Source organism: Peromyscus californicus, unplaced genomic scaffold (genome assembly GCF_007827085.1).
Source record: "Peromyscus californicus insignis strain IS unplaced genomic scaffold, ASM782708v3 Scaffold_8__1_contigs__length_139910024, whole genome shotgun sequence".
Lineage (NCBI taxonomy): Eukaryota > Metazoa > Chordata > Mammalia > Rodentia > Cricetidae > Peromyscus > Peromyscus californicus.
In genome coordinates this window covers 104,831,765-104,852,631 of record NW_026294606.1, presented here as the reverse complement: position 1 = coordinate 104,852,631, position 20,867 = coordinate 104,831,765, and the positions used below count along the sequence as shown (strand labels likewise).

Sequence of the window (20,867 nt, the reverse complement as noted above, 5' to 3'; positions counted from 1 at the left end):
CCCACACACACCTGCAAAATCCACATAATGCTATAATAAAAAAGATAGATGGCAACAGATGTGGGTAAGAATGTTGGAATCTATATTCTGTTAGTTTAAAAAATGTAATATGATACAGACACTAGAAAATAAATTCAGTTTCTTGAAATGTTAAATATTGTGCTACCAAATATTCATAATTCTACTTCTCAGTATCTACCCAAGAGCACTGAAACAGCACCCCATAAAAGTATGTACACACCCACAGTAATGTTGCTTTTAAGATAAAAACATAAAATCCCACAATGTAAACAGCTCAAATGCCACCAACTGATGAATGAATAGGGTATGCTCAGTCAAATCTCCCATTAAGCATAAAATAAGAATGAAATATGGATAAGTTCTATAATGTGAATGAACTCAAAACCACTTTGATAATTGAAAGAAGCCAATCATAAAACTCCATGCTGCCTAATCCCATTCATAGGAAATATCAGTGTTTGAGTGGGAGTTCCACCTCAACCCCTGGCATCCTGGCATCCCTATATCCAAAGAGTCTGGAATGTTCTGGTGGAAGATCCACCTCAACTTCCCTCCCTTATCTCTTTCCCTAAACCTGCCCCTTCAAAGCCCGCCAAACACAGCTCCTCTCCCAGAGAGGCGCAAGACCACTCCCACAGGGGATATAAGCTGCATTCCCGAAAACAGACAGTGGTTCTTCAGGTCTCTTGTCCCTGTCTCTGCTCTGAGGGGCTGGGAATTACCCGGGAGCACTTTACCCCGGTGATTAATTCGGTCTGATTCGGTTTAATTTGGGTTGGTGGAGAGGCCTTCAGAAGAGGCAGAATGGTTACAGAAGTAACACAGGTCAGAGGTTACCCAGGATTGAGAGGTAGTGGGAGTAGGACTAGGGAATGGTTATTAATGTGCATAGTTTTTCTTTTGTGGCTGATAAAAATGTTCAAATAGGAGACTAGATTGATGGTTGTGTAATTCTCTACATGTACTAAAATTTGTTGAATTGTACACTTCATTCATGTGTTAGTTATTTCTTTATTTTGGCCTTTTAAGACTGAGTCTGTTGTAGCTCAGGCTGGCCTTGAACCACAGTTGAGGATGCCCTTGAACGCTGGATCCTCCAGCCAGTTGGGTGCTAGAGGATTGATTATAGGTGTGTGCCTTACAAAAAAGAGTTCATCTTTATGATGTTATGGTCTAGAAATTATACCTCAATCAAGATCTTTGAAAAAAAAAGAAGTGCGGGCCGGAAGTGGTGGTAAACACCTTTAATCCTAGCACTCCGAAGGCAGAGGCAGGAGGATCTCTGTGAGTTCCAGGATAGCTTGGTCTACAGAGTGAGTTCCAGGACAGCCAGGGCTGCACAGAGAAACCCCGTCTCCAAAAACAAAACAAACAAGAAAGAAAAAAAAGAAGTGGGATGATCTGGGAGAAAGACGGATGAGGCGAAATTCTAGCAGCTCCGGAAGAGTCAACACACACACTCAAAAGGAACACTTTGAACCTACACTGCCCGCTTTCTCGAGCTCTTAGTACAGCGCCCACTAGGGAGCAGAGCACCTCTGCAGGGAGAGCGCGCAAGGATAAACCAGGAATTGTAGTTCCTGGGCGGGCGCGAGGCTCCGTGTGCGCAGGCGCACTTGAGGTTCTGCGCCCGCCGCTGTGGCCATTGTCCAGCCCTGTTGTGGCGGAGGCCGGTTTGCGAAGCTGGCCCCTAACGCAGGACAGCACGGCGGAGAACAGAGACTGCAGCGGGCGCTAGAGGGGCGGACCCGAGGTCGCGGATCCCGAAGCCCCGGAGGCGGTGATTCCGGGTGCCGTGGGTAGGAGGCTGGCCTCCTGGCCTCGCCCATCATCCTGCGGGCGGACTGGGCGTGGCCGGAGGGACTGGCCGGAGGCGGCGGGGCCTTTCATTTGGCCTTGGGGGAGCAGCAGGCGGAGGCGGGCTCCTCCCCGCCGTTTGGGCTGGAGGGGTGGGGCCGCGGGGTAGCGGGTGAGTGGATCCTGTCCTCTCTCCTCAGCCCGGGACCGTAGCCAGCACACCCTGAGGCAGGAATGGCCCCGAGGCCTCCGACGGCCACGCCCCAGGTGAGCCGAGCCCTCTTCACCGCCCGGAGCATCCCACCCTGCGAGACCCCGGGGACGTGTACGGGACAGTTATTGTTCTGGAAATTCTTAGTTTTGATGGCTTGGAGTCTCCTAGTCTAGGGAAAACATCTCTCAGAGTGCCCAGACCTGACTGGAGCGGGATTCCTGAAACGATGGAGCTGTTTGGTTAACGAGAGGGGACCAGGGAAGTGCGATCTTGTGAGGAATTGACTGCATTGGGATTGTGGACAGTGAGTCTTCATTGCTGTGCGGGTTCTTTGAACTCTTAAGTGAGGAATTAAGAGAGTAAGTAGAAAGTGAGGCCAGACGTCCCTGCTTCCCATCCTCTGGCCATAAAAGAGACAGTAGGGGGAGCAGACAAGCCCTGGTCAGAGGAAGAGGCCGGTGAGGGTTGGATGTGCTGAGTCTTGAGACTGCCATCACAGCTAAACCTGGACCGACTAGCTCCGAGTTTTTCTTGCCCCTATTGCTCCTCTTTCTTTTTTTCTTTAACAGATGTATAATAGTGCCCACCCTTAGTATTCCAAGCTTCAGGTTAATTAATAAGAGGTTGATTTGTGCTGGGCATGATGGCTCAGGCCCTTAATCCCAGCACTCGGGAGGCAGAGGCAGGCAGATCTCTGTGAGTTCAAGGCCAGCCTGGTCCATAAATCGAGTTCCAGGACAGCCAGTGCTCTTATATAGAGAAACCTTGTCTTGAAAAACAAAAAACAAACAAACAAACACCAGACTGATTTGCACTCTTTTTAGAATTAAGGGTAAGAACTAGGTATATAGCTGAGATCGCTTGCCTAGCATATGTGAGGTCCTAGGTTCAGTTCCCAGCACCTCCGGGGAAAATAAAGATAGGCTGGAAAGATGGCTCACCAGTTGTGAGCACATACTGTAAAAGCACACATTGCTGTTGCAGAGAACAGATCAGTTCCCAACACCCATGCCAGCGAGCTCACAACCACCCTGTAATCTCATTCCAAGGGGGTGGGATGTCTCTGGCTTGGGTACCTGCATTCATGTGACCATACTATTAGAAATAGAGGAGAGGGGGAAAGAAAAATCGCAGCTCAAGGAACTGAGAAACGAAGGATCACACAAGGTGAAAGAAGCTTGGCAAGGCAGTGTACTTTCCAAAAATGATGCTCTCAATCCCAAACAAAGCTAACAAGCACAATTTGCCAAGATGGCTTCTGTCTCATTCCTTACGTAGGTGCCCACTGCAACTCATCCCATTAATTGAAGTTTGATTTCATAGTCTGACAAGATTGGATAATTGTTGCAAAGGGGAAGGTTTGGGGGAATATAATATGGGCCTTTATTGAGCTATCTATGTTAGTTCTTCATAATACCCACACACAGACACATAATAGAATAATTTTTTTTGTTTTGTTGTTTTTTTATACCCAGAGTCCCCCAAAGCCCACCAAAAGACCCAATCTGATGCAAAAGCAAAGAGTCTTTTTATTGTTACGAGTTAACCTGGGTCTCTCTGTCTATCTGATGCAGCAGCTGAGCAGGGAGACCCTGAGTAGCAATCAAGCAGGGTTTCTACAATGGTTAGGGTAGGGGATCTGGGGGAATTCCAGCTCTATAGTTAGAAGCTCAGTGCTTGAAGTGCTTACTTCAAGTTAGAGATGCTTGGTTTGAACTGATTGGAGAGTTGCAGCTGCAAGGAAATTGCCATATCCTCTAGCAATATATTTTATTGTATCTATTTTTTTTTTCAGCAGACCTATCCACTGATAGTTAGATATCCCATTTTTATCTGCAGGAAAGTCATTCCCTCTGACAGCTATGGTATACAATCTATAGCAGCAGAAAACATCTCACAAGATATATTAGGTGCTTTGTTTATTATGCCAGTTATGTTATATCATATCCTTTAGGTTATGGCAGGAAATGTCTGGAACTTGTTTTTTGTGCCGCTCCTAATTGTCTAGGTCTAGAGGTGGAGGGGCAGCACATCCTCTGGTGGGTTCTTAGAATAGTTTGTCCAAAAGCCTGCTGTCCCCTCTCTACGATGGATGCAACCCTGTCATCCTCTCAGGTTTTTTGTTTGGTTGGTTTTGTTTGTTTGTTTGTTTGTTTGTTTTTGAGACAGTGTTTCTTTGTGTAGCTTTGGTTGTCCTAGAACTAGCTCTGTAGACCAGGCTGTTCTCAAACTCACAGAGCTCCACCTGCCTCTGCCTCCCAAGTGCTGGGATTAAAGGTGTTCACCACCACTGCCCAGCCAAATAAAATAATTTTAAAATTAACAGTAAACTATAAATTGTAGTTGCTATATGTATCATATAATCAAGTTCAGTCTAGATTAAAAATGCTAATAATGGGGGCTGAAGAGATGGCTCAGAGGTTAAGAGCACTGGCTGCTCTTCCAGAGGACCTGAGTTCGATTCCCAGCCACCACATGGTGGCTCACAATCATCTATAATGAGATCTGGTACCCTCTTCTCACATGCAGGCGTACATGCAGACAGAACACTGTGTACATAATAAATAAATCTGTAAAAAATTCTAATAATGTCTTTTTATAAAGACATTATAAAATCCGTTTTTAGGGTCCAAAAATATAGTTCAGTTGGTAGAATGCATGTACAAACCCTGGGTTAGCATCACTTCATAAACTGAACATGGTCTGGGAAGACCTGTGGATAATGAACTTGGGAAGGAACATTGAGCAAGTTCTAGGATGATGGCTAGGAGTCTTTTCTGTAGAGCTGGGGGCAGGCAGTGCATTATGGTAAGGATGTACAAAGCAAAGAGACACAAGAGAGTCAAGTTAAAAGGCAAGGAGTCCATGTGACAGAAGCAGGAGGCATGTGACAGGAGGCAAAGTTTGAGAGAAGGTGATTCAGTAACCTAGAGAGAACAGTAGGAAGTAGAGATCTAGATAATGTAGAAAATCATCATCTGTCTGTGTCTTTGCAAACACAGCAGTTGGCCAGCAGATTGTTGATGCATAAGAGGCAGAAAAAGGCAGTTCAGTTCAGTGCAACTCAGTATGTAATGATGCTGCTTGCAGGGGCCCTGGCTGGCCGGACCAAGGTGCCCCGTGGGTGAGGGAAACATGCTGGGTAGATTCGGGGTGGGCTGCGGCACATGGACAGTCACTCATCACCACCACCACCCCCGGCACTGCATCCACATGGAAATGAGTTTATTATAAGAGAAAGATAGAAAGATGAGGAAAGAGGGAGTGAGAGAAGTGGGGAGAGAGGGGGTGAGGTTGCACGCCTCATGGGAATGGGGGGAGGGGGAGTTTTCTTTTTTAAAGGGGACTTAACATCAGGGTGCTGGGCAGGTCGCTAAGGGGCAGGTCAGAATACTAACACAGTAGTTGGTGTTGGTTCAAACTTCAAGAGTCTGACCCTGAGTAGCTTATTTTAGGCATATGTAAGCACAGCACAAATTGGTGAAAAAATTTCTTGGTGATAATTAACTCAAACCTGTGTACATAACAAAGCTGAAGACATGACTACATCAAAACTCTTTGTAAAGTACAAGTGACATCTTCCATAAAGATAGGTCCTTATATTAACTGAGGAAACAGGTTCAGGATGTGTCTGGAGGAAGATAGCAAGCTTTAGATTGACTGAGAGAAACAAGCTCTGATAAAGTTCGGGGGGAGGATCCATTCACCAAGCTGTTGACCACATCTGCTCTCAGCCTTTTGGGTGGAAAAATAGTTATACATCTCTCCTTTGGAAGAGACAGCCCTGCATGTTTTTGGTTTTTTGGTGTTTTGTTTTTGGAGAAAGGGTTTCTCTGTGTAGCCCTGGCTGTCCTGGAACTCATTCTGTAGACCAGGCTGGCCTCGAACTCAGAGATCCGCCTGCCTCTGCCTCCCAAGTGCAGGAATTAAAGGCATGTGTCACCACTGCCCAGCATCAGCCCTGAGTATTTAACATTCCTGGTTCCCCTAGTGCTTATCTGTGAGCGCAAGAATGTACATGTCTCTTAGAATCATCCAAAAGAAACATGTTGTCATTTAGCCATGATGTAAAATTAAGGTAAAATTTAATCTAAAGTCATGCCTATGATTTAACCCAGTATATCCAGAATATTATCACTTCTATTTATAATCAGTATCTTTAAATTACTAATGAGATATTCAGCCTCATTATAATACTGAGGCTTTGAAGTCTATCATCTATCTTATGGTTATTATACAAGCTTGATATCCTCAAGGACCAGCAAGATTGGGTGTAGCTTTGGCCTGCAGAGTAGTGTTTGGGGGAGGATGCTTGAATTTATAGTACAGTGGGATGCTGTTGGTTTCAGGCAGTTGGTAGAATGCTTACCTAGCATGCACCAAGCCCTGGCTTCCATTCCAGCACCACAGAAACTAGATGTAGTGGTGCATGCCTGTAGTCCTACTTTTGGGAAGTAGAAACAGAAGAATTTGTGGTTCAACCTTGACCACATAGTGAGTTTGAGATCAGCCTGGGATACACGAGATTGTCTCAAAATTAGTAAATGAGTAGGGCCTGGAGAAACGGTTCATCAGTTAAGAGCACTTCCTGCTCTTGCAGAAGACCCAGGTTCAGTTTCCAAAACCCACAAGGCTGCTCACAACTGCCTATAACACAGTTCCAGGGGCTTTGATGCCCTCTCCTGACTTCCATGGGCTCCTCCATACATACCCTCAGATACACACACATAAATAAACAAATATTTTTTAAAAGTTAGTAAATTAAAGCAATTTGTAGAGCAATATGTGTGATGTTTCATAAAGCATACCTGTAGTATATGTGTAAAACATGGACAGAAGACTTCTAAGTATACACACCAACTGTTGAGAATGATTGTATCGGGGGATAAAGAGGACTAGGAGGGTGAAGGCTGTCATTTTTTTTTCACTCCTGTATCTCCATGTTTGAATTTGTAACAAAGCAAGGAAAGAAAGCAGTGAGGAATGAGCAACTGTAAAGGGTTTAGTTTGGAAGGAAAGCAGCAAGACAGATGAATGAAAATGCAAGTTGTGAGCTGAGCATGGTAGTGTAGGCCTGCAGTCCTAGCCCATGGGAGGCAAAGGCAAAAGCATCAGGAATTCAGGACCACCCTCAGCCACCTATTGAATTTGAGGCAGCCCAGGCTACATGAGACCCTGGAGAAAGGTGGGAGAGGAAAAAACAGACAGAATAGTATATGCAGGATTGTGGGATCAATTTCCCCTTTGACTTTCCTGTTAGATAGACTAGATGCTTTAAAATCAGCCTATAAAACCAAACATTTCCCCTTTGAGCAGCAAACACATGATCCCAAGGTCAGTTCCCAGACTTTGAGAGGAGCATTCATGGAGTTGATTCCTACTTGAGCGGGATTGTGATCCCACAGGAGTCAGTGACATTCAAAGATGTGGCTGTGGACTTCACCCAAGAAGAATGGTACCACGTAGACCCTGCGCAGAGGATCTTATACAGGGATGTGATGCTGGAGAACTACAGCCACCTGGTTTCTCTTGGTAAGGAGGGACAACGTCCCCCGCTGTCTCACATGTTGCCGAATTTTCCTTCTTCAGTTGCTAAGGTTTGGTGCATGCAGCCTAGGTAACTGAGAGGAAGTCCAGGGCTTGGTGCCTGTGCTTTGGGGAGTCAACTTTCCAGGGGTTTGAGCCTGAAAGATCATTTTAAAGACGTAGAAAAGGGGACTTTGCTAGCATAACTCCTTAAGCTGTGCCTTTTCTTCTCTTCAGAGTTCCTGAGGATCAAAGACTAGTACTGACTTATAGGAAGGCTCTTTGTCTTCTTGCTCAAACACCCAAATCTTGTGTATTTACCCATGAGCAGGGTGTCAAGTGACCAAGCCAGAGGTGATCTTCAAATTGGAGCAAGGAGAGGAGCCATGGATATCAGAGAGAGAAATCCAAAGACCTTTCTGTCCAGGTAAATGAGTAAAAATTCTGCTCATGGGAATCAGTGTAGACAGTAGCACAGCTTCTAACAGGCATGGGAGCTGTCCGACCTGCAGAGGAAGCTGAAGCCATTTCTGAGTGACTCTGCATGTCTCTCTTCTCCCGTCATGTATTCCTTCTTGCTGGCGGTAAGTCTTTGGGGAAAAGATACTGAAGTGCTGCAATTACAGGCACATAACACTCAGCTTTATACTGTCTCTTAAGAGAGAAGTCAGCCCTACCATATCCCTTTAATGCCAGCATCCAGAAAGCAGAGGTAGGTGGATCTCTGTGAGTTCCAGGCCAGTCATGGCTACATAGTGAGATCCTGTCTCAAAACAAAGCAAAACCGAAAAACAGGTTAATGTAAGATGAATCTTGGTCCTAGCCTCACAACACTGTTCTAAGCATGCATTCCACAGGACTCAACATTGCCTTCATTATTTAAAAAGAAGCATATTAACCAGACAGTGGTGGCACACGCCTTTAATCTCAGCACTCGGGAGGCAGAGGTAGGAGGATCTCTGTGAGTCTAAGGTCAGCCTGGTCTACAAATCGAGTTCCAGGACAGCCAGGGCAGTTTGAGAAAACCTGTTTTGAAAAAACAAACAGACAGACAAACAAACGAAGGAAGAAGCATGTTAGAGTTTTGAAAAAGCAAGGTGTTCAGAAGCCAGAGAGTATTTTTTCTTTTTTTTTTTTTTTTTTTTTTTTTTTTTTTTTTTTTTTTTTTGGTTTTTCGAGACAGGGTTTCTCTGTGTAGCTTTGCGCCTTTCCTGGGACTCACTTGGTAGTCCAGGCTGGCCTCGAACTCACAGAGATCCGCCTGGCTCTGCCTCCCGAGTGCTGGGATTAAAGGCGTGCGCCACCACCGCCCGGCCAGTTTTTGTTTTTTTAAGTAAATGTTGTATACACTAAAATGTACACTTATATGTACAGTCCTGTTGGTTTTATTCTTTCTTTCTTTTGTTTTTTGTTTTTTTGTTTTTTGTTTTTCAAGATAGTGTTTCTATGAGTAGTTTTGGTGCCTGTCCTGGATCTCGCTCTGTAGACCATGCTGGCCTTGAACTCACAGAGATCCGCCTGTCTCTGCCTCCTGAGTACTGGGATTAAAGGCCTGCACCACCACTGCCCGGCTCAGTCCTGTTGGTTTTGATAAGTGCATTCACCCTTCCAACCCATAGTCTCTAAAAATTGATGTGTTATCTAGTATTAGTATTCTGTGGTAAAAAACAGACTTAGGAATACATCTGTTGATTGAAATAACTCCTTGGTCAAAAGAAGTGATTGGGGAGATGGCTCAGCAGTTAGAGCACTTGCTCTTGGCAGAGGACCCAGGTTCAGTCCCAGCACCTACATGGTGGTTCATAGATGTCTGTAACTCCAGCTATAAGGGATCTGATGTCCTCTTGTGACCTCAGTAGGCACCGGGCACACACAGTGCACATACATGCAGATAGAACACTCAAACACATAAAATAAATAAATCTTTTAAAAGGTTTTTTAAAAAACTTAGAGAAAGAGGTGATTGGGGGCTGGGGAGATGGCTCAGCTAGTTAAAAGCCTGCTTTCAAACATGAGGACCTCAGTTTAGATCCCCAAAGCCATGAAAGAGCCAGACATCTGGAACCCCGCACTGGCTGGAGGTGAGAGAACGGAGAAACTGATGGATCCCTGGAACTTACTGGCTGGCCAGTCTGGCTAAATCAGCGAGCTCCAGGTTCAATGAGAGCCCTGTCTCAAAAACTAAACAGGCCAGTGAGATAGTTCAGCAGGTTAGACACTTGCTGCCAAGTCTGATCGCTTGGGTTTGATCCCCGAGACCCACATAGTGGGAGGAGAGAATTTACTCCTTCACCTTTTCCTCTGACCACTACACATGTTCTCTGATGCACACACACACACACACACACACACACACACACACACACACACACACAGAGAGCAACTTTTCCTCTGACCACTACACATGTTCTCTGATGCACGCACACACACACACACACACACACACACACACATACACACAGAGAGAGAGCAACTTTTCCTCTGACCACTACACATGTTCTCTGATGCACACACACACACACACACACACACACACACACACACACACATACACACAGAGAGAGAGCAACTTTTCCTCTGACCACTACACATGTACTCTGATGCACGCACACACACACACACACACACACACACACACAGAGAGCAACTTTTCCTCTGACCACTACACATGTACTCTGATGCACGCACACACACACACACACACACACACACACACACACACACACACAGAATAAATGCAACTTTATTTTATTTTATTAGAACTTGCTATGTAGCCCAGGCTGGCCTCAAGCTCACAAAGATCCTCCTGCCTCTGTCTCCCAAGTGCTGGGGTTAAAGACTTACCTGGCAGTAAATGTTATTTCAAAAATACATACATATGGGCTGGAGAGATGGCTCAGAGATTAAGAGCGCTGCTTGTTCTTCCAAAGATCCTGAGTTCAATTCCCAGCAACCACATGGTGGCTCACAACCATCTGTAATGAGATCTGGCGCCCTCTTCTGGCTTGCAGGGATATGTGCAGACAGAACACTATACATAAAATAAATAAATAAATCTTTAAAAAAAAAAAAAAAAAATACATACATACATCACACACATTAAAAAAACACACACACAAAAGAGAGATGATTGCTACAGAATCAGAGCTTGGATAGACTGGAACTACTTACTCCGAGTTGTAAGGGCAAAATAACTGCTTTCTGAAACATTACTTTTTCTCCATTTTTAGTGTAGTGTGTGGCCTCCAAGTATGTCAAAGAATCTTTTCAGTAGATCCTTGGCCAAAGATTTTTCTCTGCAGTATTTAGAAGCTTGGTGTCTAATAGGTAACTGTAAAGAAATGATGAGATCAGTTTTAAAGTAATTATAAAATTGATGTATTAGAAAAGTAGGGTTTTTTGTTGTTGTTATATCCCATAAAGTGGACAGGAAACATGGAAACCTGCAAGATAGAATATGGTTCTATTTTGCTTGTATCCGAACCTCACACACTTAGGCTCCTTTATTATTTTGTTTCCTGTCAAACTCACCCACTTACATGGGCTCTCCTCATTCTCTGGATGTGACAGACACTCTGGATCTGAAATAGTCACTGGCACCTCTCTTTCCTTCCTGCAGTTTAAGACTTCTGCACAGACCAAAGGATCAATTCCAGAATAGTCATGCATAATTTCTATCTCATTTTTCTCCTCTGTACTGTAGCATTTTGTTTGAACTGGAAGGAATTTGGGAACTTTTCCACTTTATATTTCTTTTAGACTGGAAGACCAAGCCTGACACCAAGTCATCGAGTCTTCAGCAGGGCAAATCTGAAGTATCCCACAGTACAAATATTCTGTCACATGCCACATTAGGAGATATCTGGGATGACAATATCCAGAGGCACCAGGAAAGTTGGCGGAGACATCTGGGGCCAGAGGCATCTTCCCAGAAAAAAATAACCACTCTAGGGAAAAATGTTGAGCAAAATAAATTTGATGAAGACTCTAGATTGAGCACAGACTTGGTTCCACAACTAGACATTCCTTCAAGTATAAGGCCCACTGAATGTGAAACACTTGGAAATAACTTGGAATATAACTCAGAATTAGGTACTCGGAGTAGTATCCTTGCAAAAAAGAAGCCTTATAAATGTGATAAATGTAGGAAAGCATTTATTCACAGATCATCACTTAATAAACATGAAAAAATTCATAAAGATGATGCTTGTCCCAATGGTGCAGACCAAGGAGTTTATTCTGGAAGGAAACATCATGAATGTACTGATTGTGGGAAAACCTTCCTCTGGAAAACACAGCTTACTGAACATCAGAGAATTCACACTGGGGAAAAGCCCTTTGAGTGTAATGTGTGTGGAAAGGCCTTCAGGCACAGCTCATCCCTAGGTCAGCATGAAAACGCACACACAGGAGAGAAACCCTACCAGTGCAGTCTCTGTGGGAAAGCCTTCCAGCGTAGCTCCTCTCTTGTTCAACACCAGAGAATTCACACTGGGGAAAAGCCCTATCGATGTAATCTCTGCGGGAGGGCATTCAGACATGGCACATCCCTCACTCAACATGAGGTCACACATAGTGGAGAGAAACCCTTCCAATGTAAGGAGTGTGGGAAAGCCTTCAGTAGGTGTTCTTCCCTTGTCCAACATGAGAGGACTCATACTGGAGAGAAACCTTTTGAATGTAGCATATGTGGGAGGGCTTTTGGTCAGAGCCCATCCCTGTATAAGCATATGAGGATTCATAAAAGAGGCAAACCTTACCAAATTACTAACTTCAGCATGGCTTTCGAGCCTGACACATCTCTTATTCAAGGTGAAAGTGCACTTACTGAAGTAAAATCATACCATTGTAATGACTGTGGGGAAGACTTCAGTCACATTACAGACTTCACTGACCATCAGAGGATCCATGCTGGAGAGAATTCCTATGACTCTGAACAGGCCTTTAGTCAGCAGTCTGTATCTCATCCTCGAGAAAAACCCTATCTGTGTAATGTATGTGGAAAAGCTTTTAAAAGAAGTACAAGTTTTATAGAGCATCATAGAATTCATACTGGAGAAAAACCCTATGAATGTAATGAATGTGGAGAAGCCTTCAGTCGACGCTCGTCACTTACCCAACATGAGAGGACCCACACTGGAGAGAAACCCTATGAATGTGTTGACTGTGGAAAAGCCTTCAGTCAGAGTTCATCCCTCATTCAGCATGAAAGAACTCACACTGGAGAGAAACCCTATGAATGTAGTGAATGTGGGCGTGCCTTTAGGAAGAAAACCAACCTGCATGATCATCAGAGAATTCATACGGGAGAAAAACCCTATGCTTGTAAGGAATGTGGGAAAAACTTCAGTAGGAGCACAGCTCTTACTAAACACCAGAGAATTCATACACGAAATAAACCGTAGGAAACCTAAAATTGTGGAATGGATAGGAAGCTTTGTCTAAAATACTGTTCCAATCCAGTGTCAGGATTCTGAAAGTCTGAGAATATAACTATGTTTCTGTATGCTGCATATGGAAGAAACTGTGCCATTGGATTTTTAAACAAATAAAAGCCGCTCTTTTGTATTTGATTACAGGCTTCCTGTAAAACTACACATGTAGCCATTTAGAAATAATACGATCTTGCTAAGGCTTTTGACTATGTGTGTCTGAAATCACCAAGTTTTGACAGCTTGGTATGTAAATTCTACTGTTGACAACCTTAAAGGAAACTCATAGTATGGCCCAAACTCATTTTAAATATTACTTTACAGTTTCACATGACTGAAACGCTTACGTGAAGCTTGAAACTGTGGAAATCAGTTTGTTTCCAAGAATTCACCACTCGAAGTAAAACAGCTATCCCAACCACTTCACTGGACAGAGGGAGAGGAATGAAAGCTGAACTTGGTTGCACAGTAGGATAGAACTTGTAATAGCAAAGAGGAATGGGAAATGCTGGTTTCCTGGTTCCTGGGCCTCATCCCATTGCTATGGAAAGGTATTTTGAAATTCAGAGGGCTTTAAAGTAAAAATGTTAAAATAGATATCCAAACGTTTTGTCAACTCCCACGGGTTGGACATTTTGGAGTGCCTTAAGACATAATAGGCAACAAAGAATATGCAAATTTACCACAGATGTAAGACAAAGCAAAAGATTAGCAGAAACTGAAAATGGACTGGTCACATGCACACCCTTCTCAGCTATAATTACACCTTCAGCTGGTGTCATTTCATTGTGCTTTTCATGGCACTGCTTGAAAAAGTATGACATCAAACCTTCCTCTCCACTACCTCCCACCCCACCCCTCTGTCACTGTCCCTGTCTTTTCCTTTTTTCTCTTTTTGCCAAGTTAATTTACTATAGAGAAGTATAAACCTAATTAGCCACAGCCATGAACTTTCTCTTTGATTCCATTTACAGAAACAGCATTTTTTGGTCCTTTTTGTGTGCAAAGAAAGTATACTGCCATTTCAAAAACCACGTTAGCTCTGTTCTCTTCTGTTAGCAAACCATGAGATACGCTTCCTTGGTATTTCTAATTAGCTATCCTGAAGGAATTTCCAGAACCTTTTTTTGGTTCATTTAACAGCAGTGCAGATGAATTTGGAATAACTGAACATTTGTGGGGTTCCCTTTTTCCTCGAGGTCCATTGGACACCAGTGCACAAGAACAAAGGAGTAGAAGTGGTGACAGAGCTTTGGATGGTCCGTGAACACGGCAGAAACAGCCTTCCAGGACATGACTTCAATGAGATAGCTCAACTTTACTCCAGAGTGAGGGGAGACATAAAGGATGGGGACAAGCTGGGATATCACCTAATTTACATAAGGCGGCACACTCCTATCATATAGCTGGATTAGTGGCAGCATTTCCCTATGAAAATAGCTAGAGCATGTTACTTAATTACCATGGCAGCAAGGGAGAGTATTTGCAGGGAACTGTGTCATCTTTGAGATAAGTCAGGCATCCAGGCCTAAAGACATCCTCCAGATAAGGCTAGGTAGAGAGCAGGAAGCCCCCACTGGTAGGGAGTCCTCCATATTGTGCCAAGCCTGGGGGAGCTGCTAAGCTATGGTAGACTGCCACCTCTGACAATTGGGGCCTCCCAACAAACACTGATCCCTTTCACATTATACCTAAGTCCTCCAAGTCCTGATGATAAGTTTCAGGGAGGTATGTTAATTGTTGTGAGTGGGGCTAATTGGTGAAACTTTCCTTTAGCTTTTTTGCATACTGGATGACAAGATCCATTAACATTTCTTATTCTGTATGGTATGAGGTAGCTTTCAAGAATTCATCGTACTTTTTTTTTTTTTTACAGGGATAAATATTCATGGGAGCTGAAATGTGATGTGTCTCCCAATAAGTCTATTACCCGTGAATCAAAATGAATAAGACATTCCTTTGCTGATAGGCACATCCAAGCTGGTAGCCATTCAAAGAAATCTTGTGTATGGCTCCATGCTTAGCGGTTAATGTCAAGACCATGCTGGTGCTGTCTGATAGAGTTTGACAGTGGGTAATTCTGTTCAGATTCTCTCCTATTCAACAGTTAGGACTCCTGTCAGGAACTTTCTACTGATTTGGGGGGATCTTTATGTGCGACTGTTTAAAGAAATAACATGGATTATAAATAATTGAGTGTTGCCCAATGTTACTGAAGTTTATAAAAAGCAGTTCCAAAAGACCAGAAAGACAGTGCTGGTTGGTATGTGGAGGGAATCTGGCCTTTATCCAACCATGACTGAGTTTCAGCACCTCTCCATTGACAGGAAGGAAATCCAGGATACATTTGTGGTTAATTGAACAGAGGGCTCTCCTAGCACCAGCAGTCACACACCGTGCACTTATGAATACCCGGCCTTTCGGGGCTACAGGACATGCATACCTGTTAATATCATTGTGTTCTTTCAATAAGTAGCCTTCTGGGAGTCCATTTGTCATCCGTTTTCAGAGCTTAACTGAAATTAAAGGATAGCACATCAAGAAAGAGGGGCTAACTGCTCTGTTCTTCGTTCACAGCCAGGTAAGATATTAAATCACTACCATGTATTAGTGTTACTGCATGAAAGACCTAAGTCTTGTTCTGCTGTTTTGTTTAATCCTCACAGCTGGATAGAGGTGCTGGGGAAGCTCTTTGCCCACTGTCTTCATTACTGTTCTATTGCTATGAAGATCTACATAGATCACTGCCTGGAGTACTGTCCATGGCAGGTTCATCATTTAACCCCAGGACTGTCTAGCTCTAAAAGCATAGCTTTTAGCATCTAAAAGTATAGTTTTGTTTTGTTTTTCCATGACAGGGTTTCTCTGTGTAGCCTTGGCTGACCTGGAACTCGCTCTGTAGATCAAGCTGTCCTCAAACTCACAGAGATTCTCCTGCCTCTGCCTCCCAAGTGCTGGGATTAAAGGTATGTGCTACCACCACCTGGCCTAAAGGTATAGTCTTAGGGACATCTCCAGAGCCATGTTGTATTTGAGGAGCTGCATCTAACTCTGTCCTTATGGGGCAGAGGAACACAGTGACAAGTAGAGATGAAGTGGTGACAGGTCTGTGGATGTGTTGAGTGCTCACATGCCACAACTTGTGGAGTCCGCTCTCTACGAACCCCTATGTGTGGGTCCCGGGGATGCAATTTAAGATTGTCAGGGTTGGTAGCAGCGCCGTTACCCATTGAGCCATCTCTCTGGCACTCTGCCTCTTTTTTTTTTTTTTAAAGACAGAGTCCTTCTTAGGTTCCTATTACTGCAGTGAACACCACGACCAAGCAGCAAGCTGGGGAGGAAAGGGTTCATTAGGCTTACACTTCAGCATTGCTACTCATCACTGAAGGAAGTCAGGACAGGAACTCAAAACAGGCCAGGATCCTGGAGGCCATGGCGGGGTGCTGCTTACTGGCCTGCTTTCCATGGCTTGCTCAGCTCACCTTACAGAGCCCAGGACCAACGGCTCAGGGATGGCACCACCCACCATGGGCTGGGCCCTCCCCCATTGATCACTAGTTGAGAAAATGCCTTACAGCTGGACCTCATGGAGGCATTTCCTCAACTGAGGCTCCTTCCTCTGATGACTAGCTTGTGTCAAGTTGACACACAACCAGCCAGTACAGGGTCTCATTGAACTCACTAATTCAGCTCAGCCGACTGCGTCAGCCCCAGGATCCTCCTGTACCAGCCTCCCCGGCAGTGGACATACAGTGTGTGCCGCCATGCTCAGCTCTCCAGCTCTGTTTGGAGCATCCGTATCAGGCCTCATGCTTGCATGGCAAGTACTTTTCCAATTGATCAGTCTTCCCTGCCCCACCCCCTACCTTTTTTTGGAGACAGGGTCCTATGTAACTCAGGCTAGTCTCAAACTTACAATGTAGTTTAGGATGGCCTTGAACTACTTATTTTCCTGCCTCCACCCTGTCACTGCTGAGGTTACGGCCCACCATGCCTGGTGAGATTTATAGTTTAATAAAGTTCCCAAAAGGGCTGGAAAGATGGCTCCATGGTTAAGAACACTTGCTGCTCTTCCAGAAGACCTAAGTTTGGTTCTAAGCACTCATGTAGGAGAGCTTACAACCACAAAAATCCGACACTTTCTTCTGGCTTCCATGAGCACACACGTGCACACACACAACCTTTTAAAAAGTTCCTAGGTGATAGTAATATTGCTGGTCCAAGAGTCACAAGCCTAGGTCATCAAAAATCCTCTTAGTTGGCCTGGAGAGATGGCTTAGCAGTTAAAAGTGTGGCTGCTCTCGCAGAGGACCCAGGTTTTATTCCTGGCACACATATGGTGTAACTCCAGTTCCAGGGGAAGGAATCTGACTCCTTCAGCCTTGTGGACACCATGCATGCAAGTGGCGCACAGACACACATGCAAGCAAAACACTCATACACTTAAAACTCAAATAAATAAACTGCAACCCTTTGAGTCTGGGAGTTGTGATACACCTGTAATCCCAGCACTTGGGGGTAGAAATGGGAGGATGAGGAGCCCAAGGTCAACCTTGGCTACACACTGAGCTCAAAGCCTGCCTAGGCTACATGAAACCCTGTCAACATTACTCTGTTAGCTGAAACTAATGAAAAACACCACTGAGTTCATACCTGGAGTCCCACTACTCCGGAGACTGAGGTGGGAGAATATGAGCTAGAGGCCATCCCAGGTGACAAATGACTTCCACGTTAGCCTAGGCTAGAGTGAGAAATTTAACAAAATAAATAATAGTAATTATTAATTGAAAAGTAACTACTGTCAGGCCAGGCATGGTGGCACACGCTTTAATCCCAGCACTCGGGAGGTAGAGGCAGTTGGATCTCTGAGTTCAAGGCCAGCCTGGATTACAAAGTGAGTTCCAGGTCACTCGGGACTACACAGAGAAACCTTGTCTTGAAATACTATACCAAAAAAAAAAAAAAAAACTGTCTCAGGGCACTACTGTTTTTCTAATCTATCACCTCCTTTAGTTTATTCAAACTCTTACTCAGTTTTTCCAGTTATATCCTTTCTTCAAACACATCCAGACAATGTTTCATGGAGGATGTAGTTCAAATAATAAGGATAATTATTGAGAGAATGAAAACCTTAAGTTCATTTCTCTATGCTTCTTTCTTTTGTATCTCATTTGGCTATTGCTATAATGTGACTATTTATTGCCTCATAAAGGCCTCTGCATTGAAGGCCTGGGGCAGTATTGGAAGGTGCTGGAACTTTTAGGTAGCAGGGCTTAATGAAGGAAATGGAGCATTAGGAGTATACCTTTGGAGGGACCCAAGCCCTTCCTAGCTCTTCCTAGTGACCATCAGTCCTCTGTGACATGCACCTGTCATGATGCACGGTGATGCCACAGGCCCAAAGCAACAGAACAGGAAGCATAGACTAAAACCTCTGAAACCGAGAGCAGAAATAAGCTTTTCTCCCTTGAAGTTGGTTATCTCAGGCATTAGTAATCAAAAGCTGATTTACCTATAGAAGCTGAAAAAATAGTGTATGTTGGGGGAGGAAGTGTGTGATGGAGCTCCGCCACAGTGGATACAGTGAATACAGTCTCAGCCACAGCACAGCAGGGTCATCCTTGAAGACCACACCACATGGCCTCCTGGGTAACCGCTTCTCCCACAGTGGTCTGCAGGGCTCAAGCCTGGGGCTTCCTAACAACCTGTGTAAGAGGGAACAGCCTGGCCAGTGTGGTGTCTGGGATCAAGTGCCATGCATGGCCACTCCTGGGAGTCTGCTGCACAGCCAGGCCAGAGGTTTGGAGCAAGAAGAGCTGGCAGCAGGTGACTGTTGCTAGGCATCCCCTCAAAGTCATACCAAGTTGCCAGACTCCTCTTCACATATAGGGATTTCAGTACACTTCCCCAAAGCTACTCCTCTCTAAATATCTCAGGAGAACGCAGCACCCTTGCTTTCCTTGAAAGTGGTTTATTCAGCCAAGCCTTAAATCAGGACTTACCAGTATGCTACAGCTGCTGAGTCTCACGGGAAAATGTTTGTGTTTACTTAAGGTGTCTCCCTCCTTTCCTGGAAGGGGTCACCTGTTCACATTTACATCTCTTTGGGGCTGATCTTGAACCATGCCATACTCCTTAAAGATCTTACTTTCAGGGATTCATTTTGTGAATAGATGAGGTTCTCTCATTGTGTGTCTTACATGTTAATAGCATCACTGCTTTCTTTCTTTCTCTGCTGCATGCCTGACCTCATACAGGGTTCAGCACCTCCTAGGTGTACACTTAGCATTGACGAACAGAACAAATGGACAAGTTCAAGGCTGCCAGTGCTTTCCCGCTTCTCTTTTATTGTCTTTTTAAAAATTTGTATGGGTGCGTTGTCTGTACATGTGTCTGTGCCCCATGTGTGCCCCTGGTGCCCACACAGGCCAGAAGAGGGCATCGGGTCACTCTCTTATAGAATTACAGACAGTTATGTGGTGCTTGGAGTGGGATCTCCATCCACTGGAAGTTAATACTGCAGATCCATCTCTTCAGCCCCCAGTGTTTCTAGTTCTTGTTTGGTACTCTTGGCTCTCTGTATGATCTGAGGCAAATCCCTAAGTTCTCTGTACCTCAGTTTCCCCTACTGTTAAGTGGGCATATTAATAGCCCACATGGAGCTAACAGTTGCATGACATGTGCTGTGGTCAGCACTTTCAGATGCTTCTTGCCATGGTTTTGTCCTTTCAGAAACAGGTGGGCCTGGAGTTAGAAGACATTGGCTGTGCTAGCTCCTCCCACCCTTCCTGTAAAATGGGAGCTGCCACAGCCCCACCCAACAGGGCTTGTCAAGAGGATTAAGTGAGGGTACCTGTAAAGTACTTAGCACTGCACCTCCAACATAAAAGTGCATTTTAAAGTGCCCAGGCCTAGGTCAAGCATGGTGGAACACACCTGTAATTCCAGGGCTGCTGAGGTTAAGGTAGTGAGCTTGAGGCAAACCTATATGACAGCTTGGCCCAAACGAAACAAACGAGCAAACAAAAACCCTAAATAAACGTGTGGACCTCAAGTGAACAGGGTACAACTTTGGAGGTGCGGGCCGAAGACCTTTCTGGGAGCGGCTTACCCACTCCCAACGGCAGCTAAGTGCGCCTTCCTGATGACCACCAGGGGGCGCAGGCGCACTGCTGAGGGCTCTGGAGTCTCCTGGAGAGTCGGAGAGTCCAACAGCAAGAGCTGAGCTTTGTCCAGCGTCCTCCGGGATTTTATTTTAGTTCATTTTTTTCTTATCTTTCTTCCCTCCTATAAATGATACTGGAACTTCACCTACCCTCAGGAGATGAGCCGCCCTCGGCAGCTCCCATCCTACCGTCCTACGCCAGAGAGGAAGAGACCCAGCACACAGCAATAAAGAGTGCCACAAATCTTCACCACCCCAAAAGAGAAAACAAGTCGAGGCACACTCCATAGGTCCTTAGCACTTGGTGCTCTCTATACCTGGAATATTCTCCCCCAAAGATGGTTTCCGCCCTCACCTTCAAGTCTTTGTTTAGATACCAGCTTTCCAGCAAAGCCCGCCTCTGCTGATTCCTCCATCAACATTTCTACTTCAGAAAAATTGTCACCTTTACCAAGCATGGTGGCGTTCACCTTTAATTCAGCACTTAGGAGGAATAGAGAGGAGGATCTCTGTGAGTTCAAGGCCAGCCAAGGTAACACAGTCCTTGTCTCAAAACAGAAAAAAAAAAAATTAGAAAATATTGCCACCTTCTGACATGTTATATTACCCATTTACTGCGTTTTCCATCCGTCTCCTCTGGTAAATTCTGTAAGAACAAGGATTTTTCTCAGCTCCATTCACTGCTACCTCTCCAACACATCAAATAAAACTC

The 20,867-nt window shown here is 44.7% G+C and overlaps 1 protein-coding gene across 9 annotated transcripts; it reads left to right on the top strand.

Moving 5' to 3' along the window:
* Positions 1-1,620: 1,620 nt before the first annotated feature.
* On the top strand, positions 1,621-19,313 carry Zfp90 (ZFP90 zinc finger protein). 9 transcript variants are annotated; one of them, XM_052728356.1, is made up of 5 exons: positions 1,621-1,820; positions 2,019-2,085; positions 7,438-7,564; positions 7,890-7,985; positions 14,190-14,856. In XM_052728356.1, exons 2-5 carry the CDS (start codon positions 2,053-2,055, stop codon positions 14,255-14,257), a joined length of 324 nt encoding a protein of 107 aa, XP_052584316.1. In that variant the 5' UTR covers positions 1,621-1,820; positions 2,019-2,052; the 3' UTR covers positions 14,258-14,856. The 9 variants fall into 9 exon arrangements, with proteins under 9 accessions (XP_052584316.1, XP_052584317.1, XP_052584318.1 ...); XM_052728357.1 differs by lacking the exon at positions 14,190-14,856 and adding an exon at positions 11,262-11,373; XM_052728358.1 differs by lacking the exon at positions 14,190-14,856 and adding an exon at positions 14,867-19,313 and having other exon boundaries at positions 1,623-1,820.
* The last annotated feature ends 1,554 nt before the right edge of the window (positions 19,314-20,867 follow it).

Excerpts from the sequence above, each read along its gene's own strand:
- Zfp90 (XM_052728352.1), top strand. The coding sequence starts at position 2,053 with ATGGCCCCGAGGCCTCCGACGGCCACGCCCCAG. Across the intron at positions 2,086-7,437 it reads CTCCGACGGCCACGCCCCAG|GAGTCAGTGACATTCAAAGA; the intron begins GTGAGCCGAGCC and ends GTGATCCCACAG. Across the intron at positions 7,565-7,889 it reads CAGCCACCTGGTTTCTCTTG|GGTGTCAAGTGACCAAGCCA; the intron begins GTAAGGAGGGAC and ends ACCCATGAGCAG.